Here is a 12,758-nt window from a genome sequence, read left to right on the forward strand (position 1 = left end):
GGAGCCTGTTGACAGCTGTTTGGAGATGTGAGAGTAGGGTGACCTCTTCTTTCCTTTCAACTATAGCCAGTTCAGGATTTATGATCGCTGTGCAACACAGTTCTCAAGAAAAACATGAACAAAACAACAAACACTAATTAGAGTTCTGAGTATGTCTGCAATTCCTCATTCACTGTCTTCACATTTTGCTTTCCAGCCTTTTCACCCTCTCATAGCTTACCAAATGGAAAGCAGAGGTTCTAGCCTGTCACAACTATGTTTACCACGGAGAACAGATATACATATTCTTTACAGTGTTTATTCACATTTCTGTGTTCCAGAAATGCTTTGAGAGACTTCCAGGGAATTGATGTTGATAACAAACGCGTTTTAAAAATGGCTGCTCTACTCAGAGGTGTTGGCAAAGTCCTGGAAGAGGTTCTGTTGGTGTTACTCTGGATTGAGAACAGTTTTATTTGCTCAGGATTTATTTAAGAGAATTACTATTTTAAATGTCTTGTTAGTTGGGTTGAGTGATAGTTCAGTTTAAATTACATTTCTGTTAATATTTCTTGAAATACATTTTTATGATGACTAGTGATGATGCTTCATGAATTACAATGCTTAGTGAATTACAGTCCCATATTTGGGCCTTCAACCATAGTCAGTACTGACAGTGTGGGGATCTTTTTTGCCTCCTACCATAAAAGCTAGGCCTGCAGTCTTTCTAGTTCCCCTTTATCTTTTGGCAAAGAAGGAATTATTTCAAGTTTCTTTCTTTTTTTCTTCTTCACTGTGGGTGCTCTTAATAAATCAGACTTAATGCTTACTACTTGAGCTGCTAAATGGAGGGAATGGTCATCCAGCTGCTACTGGCTAAGTCTGTATGATTTTTATCCTCACTTGACTTTGAGTTTTGGCTTGTGTTCAGCATTCTTAGCATTAGACAAACCCTGCCACGATGATAGAATTGTTCATTTCCTCATCGACCTTTCTTTCGTATTCCTTATTAACTCCGAATGATTCTTGAACAAGAATTTATTTCCATGCTCTTGGTGAAGTGAATTGCTGTTTTATTTCTATTTCAGTGTTTGGGGATTGGAGAGCAATGAGATTGAAATAAACCAGAATACACTTTTGAATACACATCTTGTTCAGCTTGTTCTCCTTCAGTCATTTATTAGAGACACTGGACATTTTTTGTTGATTTTTTTTCCAGGATGTATAACGTTATTGAGCACTTTGCATTTTCAAAACACTGTATTCTTTGACATCTAATACAGTCGTGAGTGTATGCTTCTACTACTCAGACCCTGTGTAATTGTAACTCAAGTTGAATTCTTGAAATGTGAATATTGGTTAACATAATGAGATGACCTCTCATTGTAAACTCTACTTGCTTGACTTTCCCAGCATAACACAACCTGTAATAATTGTGATTAAAAAGATCAAAATCTTAACTCGCTGACCTATTTCATTATATTGCTACTATTATCTTTTCATGCTTTGACTTCTGTACCTAGGTTGAAGTTAGTGCAGCAAATGAAATGGGAGTCTTAAAGATGACAGCTTCTTCATTGCACATCATTTGTTTGTTACCACTGACTTATCAGTCATGCACTGCATAGGAAGATGTTCTGTAGAAATATGAGTAGTGGAATGGGTATCATAAAATGATTACATCATGAGCTGAATTGTGCTTAAATAGACAACAACTGTGTCATTCCAGTACTTCGGAATGTGTATGGTTTACAGTTTTAATGTTCTAACTTCAAAGTTAGATGGAGGAAAACAGCAATTAAAAAAACCCCTCTCTATCAAGTGCATATTCAGCTGTTCAGATTCAGAATATAAACACTCTGCTCCTTTGAGCAAAAGCACTTTATAGCCATGATACATGTGACTATACCATCTGTGTAGGTCAGTCAGTTCAGTAGAGTAAGATATGTTCTGCTAGTGAGTTTCAAGGCTGTTTGCTTGTCAAGAATGGAGCGATACTTAGCAATCTGATTATCAGACATAAGAAGCTTGCCTTCATAAATACAGCAGAGTCAATCACACGTCCTTTCTAATATCCCTGCTAGTTCTGTCTCTGTTCTTGAGCATCACTTTCTTCAAACTCTGTAATACTTAAGGCAACATTTGTTCCATTATATTACTAACCCTGATCTAAACCAGTTTGCCACTATTTCCAGGAGCACTCACCTTTGCACTTGCGTAGTGATTTTCTTGTCTCAGTGTATTCTCTCTTTCAGTTTAGAATCATAGAATCATAGAATCACTAAGGTTGGAAAAGACCTAAAAGATCACCCAGTCCAACCGTTCACCTATTCCCAATAGCTCCTACTAAACCATGTCCCTCAACGCAACATCCAGTCTTTCCTTGAACACCCCCAGGGTCGGTGATTCCACCACCTCCCTGGGCAGTCCATTCCAGTGCCTGACCACCCTTTCTGAAAAGTAATACTTCCGATTTCTTTCCGTTTAGTCAAGATTGTCCCATTAACATTGGTTCCTTCTCTTACCACCTGGTACACTATGGAAAGTACTGAGAGACCAGTGCAGAATTACATGCTCGGTCTTCATTTCTAGTCAGCTCTGACCATAGTTGTCAAGTTGTAAAGCATAAAGAGAGGAAAGCAAGTTTATGTCCTATAATACATAATGTCAAGAAGTATTAACTCTAGGCAATTATAGTCTTCTTCCAAAATTAGAAGTTCTTAGAATTTCACACGTTTTCTGAAATTTTTGTTCTGAGTTGTATTGGATCAAGTCACCAATCCTGTCTTAAATACCTAAGGATTTTTCCAAAATATAGTTATTTATTGCTTTATCCAAATTTTCTCAAATATACTGGGCCACTTTCTCTGTAGAATATTTCTAAAATGGTATCATAATGCCTGCTGGTTTTCAAATGATAACCAAAGCCGAAGTTATTTAATCTGGTTTAGGTATGTTTTCTTTGTACATGCAGTTCTTGTGGACATCATGTTTTCTGAACTGGTAAAAGAAATGTGCAATGTATTGTTGATTGTTTCCTTTAATTTGTGTTTAATTACTACAGAAATTTCAACTGATATTTTGAGCACAGTAGTTCACAGAAGTAACAGAAGATAAGTTATAATCAATGGTCTTGATATCTCTGTATTTTTATATTTTCATTTAAAAATATTCTGCTTCCATGTGACTTCTTAACTTTTCGTAGGAAGATGTCTGCAGATTTTAACTCAATTTCTTCTTGTTATATTTAAACATGTTGAAAACAGCTTAATTCATACGAGCACACAGATTATTTATTGTCTTACTTTAAATTGCTTCTTTAGTTCATTGCAGCTGAAGCTGTATGTATACTAGGAGTACAGTATTAAAATACAAGGAAATGTAGTCTACATACAGTATTATCCAAACTTGTTTAGACTGTAATGACTATACTGGGTGTGAGAAAACTATTTAAAAAATATAAGAAAATAGTGAAAATTTGTTTTACTCCTCTAACTGCGCATTTTTTATTTGAATAGAGTTAGTGACAACTTTCAGACTTTTACAGCAAAATCAATCTCTGGATATGATAGAAAGTGAAGGTGCAGGCTCAATTGTCTGGCACATTTCTGAGCAATAACTTATTAAATTAGTAACAATTCAAAAATATAATTTTTTTTGGTGCTAGAGTACTGGTTTGTCTGTAGGTATCTTAAGCTAACCTGTCTCACAAATGACATTCAGAAACCTGGATGCGATTTCAGTCAGCTAATTTTAGTTTTATGAGAATGGGTCAGAACAACTGGTTGAAAATCAAGGTTTGAGATTTCTGGATGCTAAAAAGATTTTGAGACTTGTGAGTGAATTAGTCTGCACTGATGCTGATCTTAGTCTGCTTCTTGAAATAATTTTTGATGTTAGAAATTCCTCCTTATATGCTTTGCTTATTTGTTAGCGTTAATTTGCTTTTTTCTTCTTATTTCGTCTCTTCTGCTGGCACCAGGAATGAAAATGAGTAGTGATCCATTATTGATGCATATGATAAAACAGAAGCGTAAGCATACTTCAGTGAAGTACAATCATTTTTTTTCATGTTTTCTTGTAGATCAGGGAATACAATGGACAAATGCAAGGAATTACCAGTGCAGGATTTGCATCCTTGACATTTGATGGAACTGTAGGAGCGCCAGTAGTTCCTCGAGCTTCTAGCAAAGTGTATACCTTCATAGATGAAGAACAGAAAACAGTAGAAGAATTACGTATTTGGGCAGCCAGTAATCTTTCTGTCTCTGGACCAGAAGCAAAATTGTCTGATGTTAAGCCAATGATGTTCTTCGATCTCACTTGTCAGCTGGTAGGGAAGGCAAAAGTGGATGGATCATCTTTTCTTCTAAAGGTAGATATATTTTCTTTAAGTAATTTTTTTATATTGTTATGTGGATTAATATGTAGAGATTAAGGAAATGTATGATTCTGTACTATTTTTATGTTTCTGTGGAGACAAAACAGGAATCTCAATTCTTTTTATTTAATTCATTTATTTTGAAAATTTTTTAAGATGGCATTGGTATGGATGGTAAGTACTACAAACATTTCTAGGTAAATATAGTAAGATTTCTTAAAGTTGAGAAATAATTTTTGGTTTTGAATTGTAACCTTGTTTTCTGCTCAGTAGCAATTATTGCTTATTTTTCTAGATGTACGGTATATAAGTAATTCAGTACGTGGTACTCTCTAGAGCTCCACGTAGCTTCTTTAGTTACACATGAGCACTTTGGGGGATCATTGCTTAATGAAAGCACAGAATATAAATGCCACACAACAGGAAAGTACTTTCTGAGGAGTGATCCTTAGCATCAGCTAAATATAAACTAGCTCTCCTTATTTTTCTTGGTTTAACTCCCTGTGCATCAATTTGATGTTATTCTGAAACAGCTCTGTATTTATTTTCAGTTTTTTAAATTGATTGTTAAACTGTAAGCATTGAAGATGTTTTTTGAAGACAAAGTTATAAAATGGAAAATAAAAATATTTAATGGTACTTCTGTATTAAGCTCACTGATACAATCTTTTTAGAAACAGCAGGTTGCATCGTTCTCTTAGTAAAGCAGGAAATACTCTTCTATGTGCTGTACAGAAGCAAAACTTAAGTGTCACCCTGTATCACATTGTGCAACTGTTACAAATATTTCCATTTAACTGTCTCTTACGAAATGGTTGTCAAATGGCATGCAGTAAAATTTCAGAACCTTCTAGCCTAATTCTCATTCATTAATGTGTGTTCAGCATTAAAAGGCCCTTTGCAAGGAGAAGCACAAGGACTTTAAGTAAATATTACTTGTTTACCCTTTTTTTTCTGAGTTGTAAATTTTGAAGACTGTTTTGTCAACTGCTTAAAACAAGGAGGTGAACTTCACAGGGTGGAGCTGTGCGGAGTCAGAATAGTGAAGTCTTAATGAAATCCACTAGCACTAGATCAGTTTTTCTCATACTGAATCCTCTGTCAGTATCCTTTTTTTAGCACTTTAAAATATTAAGTACTTAAATTTGTATTAAAATGAACCAAACAAGCTAAAAACTGATAGATTAACATAGATGTGGTGTTGCTAATTGCAAGCAGGCCAAAATTCTTTCCTTACATGTAGAATGTTGGTAAAGCTGTAAGAGAAGCCTTTTTATAAATATTGTAGACAGAGGTCTGATTATTTTGTTGATTCATTAAACAAAAAATCAAAGCACAACAAGTTCAGTTTGGTTGATCATTACATATCATATATTATTAACTTTCTGTTCTTGGGCTTTTTAGTAATGGTGTACATTTACTGTGTCATTGCAAGACACAGTTATTTTCATGGTTGATAATACAGTGAAGTATAATGACAGTTTTAAGCACTGAGCTCAAGTTAACTGGTGTGATTGCTTCAAACAGAGCTATAATGAATGTTGGTGATTTCTGTGCATCACCCATAGCATAACCTTTAATATTACACTCAATAAATTATTCTGTGCGAGCATGGCTCCTTAAGCTGATGTGACATGAAGCTGTGTTGCTTGTCTTATGAAGGTAAGCTTAAATTGAAATGAAGCGGCAGTTAATTATTTCGGAAAAATTTAATTTCAAATCAGAGGAGTCTTCACGCTGGAAGTGCTGCTGTCATTTTTCCATTTCATAAGGGTTTTATTAACTATTCTTCTGTCAGTTTCCTGTGTTATGTCATACAATCAGTATATTCTGTTGGAGGGCCTTAATGAGTCAGGAAAGCAGGGTTCATGGTGCCTCCCGTTTTTCAGCATTTTGCAACATGGTGATCAGATGTCATCACTAACTATTCCATAATTCCTGTTTGTTCGTGACTAGTAATGAAACTATTTGTTGTTTGTTATTCAAAGTTTGATTATTGTTGGTAAGATTGAAGGCATGAGGATAGCTGTTCATAGCCGTGGCACTGGCAGATACAGAAAAATTAATAGAAAGCCTTGGCTCCTGTATTTTCATCTGCAATTTAAGTAGAATGCATCTGATAAGCTCTCAAAGTAGCTGTGCTCTTGTACAAGTTTAAAATAGTAAATAAAATCACATAAAACACAATTTTCCAAAGAACTTTCTTTTCTTGTAAAGAATGCTTATTGGCTTAGAAATTCTTCAAAATACAGCCTGACATCAGCCCCATTAGCTCCTCTTGCAAAGGACATTTTAAGTTTTGACCTGACAGGGCACATTCACATTATTTCAGTTTGTAAGATCCATCTTACAAGTGTGGAACTACCAATGTATCTCAAGCAAAGCCAGTTTGAAAAACAGTAGGAAACTGAGCATCTAATTTCATGACATATGCCTATAGCATTAAATCTATATTTTTCTAGGTCAGTTCTGGAAAAGCTTAGCTAATTCCAGGAAAGGGCAGCATCTCAATCAAAGGTGGTTTTAAATGTTTCATAACAGGCCTTTTTTTGCTTGTTTGTTTCAATCTGTGGGGGCATGTGCAAGCTCATTATGTGAGTCCTTCAAAATACCCTACACTCTTATTTGGGAACATTAATTTGATGTTATGGGTCATTTTAACTGTAAATAATTTCCCCTTTTATCTCTTGATTTGGCATGAGCATTTCAGCCATGAGTTGTTCTCCATGCGTGTAAACATTGCTTTGCTGCTTCCTAGATCTTTTCCTTTGTGTCCTTTGATTCATAGCAGTTAAACATTCAGAAAGGGGGAGAAACCCTTTAAAAATTGACCTTTGGTGTCTTCACCCTTCCTTGTCCCTGTTTCCACCCCACCTGAAGAGCGTAACTCATTGATATCTTATTTTCTGTTGCACCAGTATGTATGAATTCCTGTGCATTAATATTTTGAGTATTGAAATAGTTGGTTTTGATTGCAGGTATGGGATGGCACGAAATGCCCCTACCCAACATGGAAGGTACCTGTGGAAGCAAAAGAACTGGAGGGAGACAGAGTTCTTCTTCATCATCTGCGAAATCTAACAGTGGATGTTTTAGTCTATGATAACCACGTACAACTGGCAAAATCACTCAAGGTAATTGTACAATTCATTGTTTCCAGCTCTCAATTTGTGGTCTATTTTCTGTCTGGAACTTGCTTCAGAAAATGTATCTGTGCAGTTTGGTTCTTAATTAGTCTCAAATGTGGCTCTTCATTGTTCAGTGTACTTCTCATACCTTTTATTTGAATACAGAACTCCTTCAACATGTGTAAAACAGCCTCATTACCCTAAATTGCCATGAAAGAAATTCTTCCAATTAAGCAGTTCTCTCCGGACATTGTAATATCATACATACTCTGTACGTAGTGCATTCTGAAAATGTATTCTGTGCTACAGAATTATTTTTAAATGATATAAACAAGGATTGAATTTATTGTTCCACTTAAGGCCTGTAATTCTGAATAAAAGATTTTATCTGTTCTGTAAACTTCTGCAACTTTCAGTGTTGTCTTCATTTAGTGGGTCAGTAATGTTGATTTTGCTCAGTTAGAGAAAGCAACAATGTAATTAAGCACTTGATCTTCAGCAATACTGCCATCTTGCTTCTAAATACAGTAAATTAGCCAAAAGTACATCTTTAATCTTATGGGTTGTCTTCTGTACCCAAGCATAGTTTTTAAGGTAGTGTTTGACACAAAACAAAGGTACATGGTAGACATTTCTTAGGCCAGAGCCTAAGAATGCTCATAGTGGGAGGTTGAAGGTTGACCCTTAAGGCCCTTTCCAACCTAAACCATTCTATGAAAATGAAGAAGGAAAATATTTACTGTTAGGAATTAAAATTAATATTTAAGGAATATATTCAGTATATTCAGGAATTCCTGTTGATTACGTGCAAATAGGGAGTTTTTCATTAATTCTCTCTTCTGGTTTTTTTCAATCTTACTTGTTCTTTCTTAACTGTGAAGTATCTGTGCTTTTGTTGGACACTGCATAGTGCAGAGCTAAAGCTCTGATGTGAAACTGTTCAGGAACCTGACTTGACCTACTGAGTGGCACAGGCTGTTTTTCTCTACAGAAACACAGGAAGTGTTACTTTCACTCATGTAAACTGTAGAAGTGTTAAGATATTCGTGTTTTGTGGGGGTTTTTGTTTGTTTGTTTCCACTTTTTAGTGGATTATCCTAGTAGAGTTATTGAAGGAAAAAAAATAATAATACCCTTATAATTAAACTTCTGAAAGATTTGCTGAGTTCAGATTACAATTTACACAAGTTTATTTTACGGTAAAATCTAAATTGCTGAAGTGGCTTATAAAATTTAATATAATAAAAGGTTTATTTTTAAATCCTAGCGAAAATCATATAGTGTTATAAGAAAGTGTAACTAAAGTACTCTTCTTTTACTCATATAATATTTTATTTCAAAGTTTTGTTATACAAAGATTTTTAGAAAATCATTTTGGTGTACTATTGAACTGGTGGGAATTTACTTCATGTATGTCCACCTTCTGAGTGTGAGCACAAGAATAATGTGGACAGAAGCTGCGTACTGATTTTTTGCCAGTTCATTGTTTCAGAAACAATAAAAGTGCTCAATTTTTGAGCCATCTCTTCTGCATCTGAATGTAATGTAGAATTGCCTTTTTATTGGATGTCGTTGAGGAGCTGTTAGGCTACACTCCCATGTTGTACCATTTGCAATGACAGTTGCACTTCTGAAATGAAGTTTTATGTAGGAACAATACACTTTATGCAGTTTTTCAGTCTGCAGAAGGGCAGAAAAAAACACAATAAATCTGAATTATTTGTTCTTACATTAAAATTGTATCTGTAGGTTACATGCTCAGACAATGTTGTAAATAACCAATGCACAGTGTAGAGAAACTGGCTTATATATTATAGTCAGTTGATAGTAAATCCTAGAGCACAGTGTCAGAAAGCAATCATTTGTTAAAGTCTCTTTTAAGGTATGCTGCAGTTGATACTGTACGTGGACTTTTTGTCACCTGTTACTGCCCTCCCTTCATGTAATAAAAGTTGTGACTTTTCAGCATTTTCTGCCTTAGCAAAACACAAACAAAATTTTCAGAAGTGTTATCCCTCTGAATAGATTATTTCCTGGGACAGAAAGACATAAACAGAGCTACAGCTAAGCAGAGATAATGGTGTTCACTGCTTTTTCCAGAATTTCCCTCTCCTGTGCACCCTGAGTGCATGAGGCTTTCCCATTTTTCAAGGAACTCCAGCCTGCAGCTAGCTCTGCAGAGTACCCTTTCTCCCTGTAGGTCTTACTTTGTTATCCTTCTGTCTTTTATTCCTGTATTTCTAGAGGTTCTTAGGATTTGTGCAGACTTCACTATACTACTCAAAAATTAGATCTATGACATGCATTTCTCCATTGGTGGTATTTTGCTAAGTACTAGATAAGTGATTTAGTGGGTGTCAACCCTGCCCATGATATGGGGATTGGAGCCAGATGACCTTTAAGGACCATTCCATCCAGAAATTTCACAGTCCTTTTCATGGATTTAAATTTGTGGTATTCCTTTCCTTGGATGTGAAGGACCGCATCCCATTACAGTGTATGTGCTTCCTGTCACATGCAGGTAGTGCACAATTAGTGAAATTGAACTGCTGATAAGATAAAATGATCACAAAAAAATCACCTTGAATATCTGCCATAAAATATGTGGATTCTGTGATCTAAAAATCACAGAATCACAGAATGGCCTGAGTTTGAAGGGACCTCAAGGATCATGAATCTCGAACCCCCCTGCCACATGCAGGGCCACCAACCTCCCATTCACTACTAGACCAGGCTGCCCAGGGCCCCATCCAATCTGGCCTTGAACACCTCCAAGGACGGGGCATCCACAACCTCTCTGGGCAGCCTGTTCCAGCACCTCACCACTCTCTGGGTAAAGAACTTCCCCTGACAGCCAACCTGAATCTCCCCTTCCTTAACTTAAAACCATTTCCCCTTGTCCTGCTGTTATCAACCCTTTCAAAGAGTTGACTCTCCTCCTGTTTGTAGGCTCCCTTTAGGTATTGAAAGGCTGCAGTGAGGTCACCCTGTAGCCTTCTTTTCTCCAGGCTGAACAAGCCCAGCTCCTTCAGCCTGTCTTCATAAGGGAGGTGCTCCAGTCCCCTGATCATGTTTGTGGTCCTTCTCTGGACCTTCTCCAACAGCTCCCTGTCTTTTTTGTACTGGGGGCTCCAGACCTGGATGCAGTACTCCAGATGGGGCCTCACAAGAGCAGAGTAGAGGGGCACAATCACCTCCCTGTCGCTGCTGGCTACCCCTCTTCTCCCAGGCTACCATTTGCCTTCTTGCACACTGCTGGCTCATGTTAAGTTTTTCATCTATCAAGACACTCAGGTCCCTCTCTGCAGGACTGCTCTCAAGTATTGCTCCTTCCAGTCTGTATGGATGCCTGGGATTACTCCGGCCCAAATGCAAAACTCTGCACTTTGCCGTGTTGAACCTCATCATGTTCACCTGCGCCCTGTCGAGGTCCCTCTGAATGGCATCCCTTCTTTCCACCATGTCAACCACATCACTCTGCTTGGTGTCATCAGCAAACTTGCTGAGGGTGCACATTGATGTCACCAATAAAGACATTAAAGAGCACTGGTTTGAAGACAGACCCCTGGGGGACGGCCTCCACCTGGTCATAGAGCCACTGATGACCACCCTCTGACTGCAGCCTTTCAACCAGTTTCTTATCCATCAAGTGGTCCACCCATCAAATCCACTTCCCTCCGATTTGGAGATGAGGATGTGGTGGGGGACCATGTCAGAGGCCTTGCTCAAGTCCAGGTAAATGACATCGGTCGCCTTTCCCTTGTCCACCAATGCCTTTGCTCCATCACAGAAGGCCATCAGATTGGTCAGGCATGACCTTCCTCTGATGGAGCCGTGCTGGCTGTCTCGGATCACACGTTCATTCCTCATGTGATCAAGGATGTAATCCAGAATGATCTGTTCCATGATCTTCCCAGGCACAGGGGTGAGACTCACCGGCCTATAGTTCCCGGCATCCTCCTTGCTCCCTGTCTTGTAAATGGGAGTGATGTGACCCTTCCTCCAGTCATCCAGGACCTCACCTGACAGCCAAATCAGTACAGATGAATTTAAGTGATTCCTGTGCATAAAGACAAGCTCTGGACAGACACTGGTGACAAAACATCAACATTTAGCTGCTGTGACAAATCACTTTCCAGAATTCACCAGTGCTAAATGTAAATGCAACCCTTTTGTTTTGAAGAAATTGCGAGAATTTGCTTTGCTAAAAAATGTTTTTAACTTGAATAGTTGCAGGGAACTGTGTATGGGACTTGTTTTTTTAGTTTTCTTTAGCTTTGATACCTATTTTTAAGAGTAGTCATGTTTGAATTGTCCTGCAAGTAGGATATCATTACTGCTATATTTTATGATACTGCCAGATTTTTTTCTTACTGTTTTAATTTTATTTGAAATAAATTTTCTCTGCAGTAGGCAGGTAGTTTGTAAATAGAATTGCTGTCGGGTCAAATAATTACGGTACTTTTGTACTAGATTTTAGTGATGACTCTGTAAATCATGGATTTTGCTTTAATTTAGGTTATAATTTGTCTCAGACAAGTATACAGTGTATACTGTGATCTGCAGGCATTCAGTAAACACAAATGCAGTAATATTTTAGCTGTAGTACACTCGGTAGTTACTCGCTGCTACTAAGAGTAAGCAATGCTGCCCCCCCAAGGAATTTATGGAAAACGCAGGCCTGTCTTGCACAGTCAGATCTGTTACTTTGTGTTTGCATTTATACCTTCCTGACTTTTTTCAGTATTTGACAGTGCTGATTATAATGCATCTTTGTAATACAGTTGTGAGTGATATTAAAACATAAAATAACAATAATGCCTTCAGAAGAGATTTAATAAAATGTGGATGGAAAAAAATAATATTTCTGTGGTGATCACGCATCTTGGGAAGTTAATTGTTGTGTTGAAACATTGCTTTTTGCGTTAATTTCAGCATGCAGTTTGAGAAGGCAAACCCAGCATTTTATGTTTTTGATTTCTTGGCTCTCTTCCACTACAAGTAAAGTTTTAAGTTTGTGCATGTAATTAAACATTAAATACTTAGTTTTTTCATAAGGTGCTTCTGAAACAAAAAGATGTTCAATTACAGCAGCCTTTTTTCCAATGACTTCTACACAGGTCGCTCCAAAAGTAATATCTGCTATTTATTTCCATGGAAACTACGGCAGATACAGGGAGCACAACAGCACTGTTTTGATAGAGCAAGTACTCAGCTACAAAACACTATTTTTCAATGTAGCCACTGCCAGTAGCTGTGCATATTTCACC

At 37.1% G+C, this 12,758-nt stretch overlaps 1 protein-coding gene across 1 annotated transcript in view; it reads left to right on the forward strand.

Annotated features, from left to right (window-relative positions):
• POT1 (protection of telomeres 1) overlaps positions 1 to 12,758 on the forward strand; it is a 60,433-nt gene that overhangs the window by 28,371 nt on the left and 19,304 nt on the right. Inside the window, exons 10-11 of the mRNA XM_042872660.1 lie at positions 4,064 to 4,354; positions 7,339 to 7,494. Coding sequence (XP_042728594.1) covers positions 4,064 to 4,354; positions 7,339 to 7,494 — 447 coding nt within the window. The remainder of the gene's footprint in view (positions 1 to 4,063; positions 4,355 to 7,338; positions 7,495 to 12,758) is intronic.

Source organism: Lagopus leucura, unplaced genomic scaffold (genome assembly GCF_019238085.1).
Source record: "Lagopus leucura isolate 7727_CA_CO unplaced genomic scaffold, USGS_WTPT01 Super-Scaffold_100008, whole genome shotgun sequence".
Taxonomy (NCBI): Eukaryota; Metazoa; Chordata; class Aves; order Galliformes; family Phasianidae; genus Lagopus; species Lagopus leucura.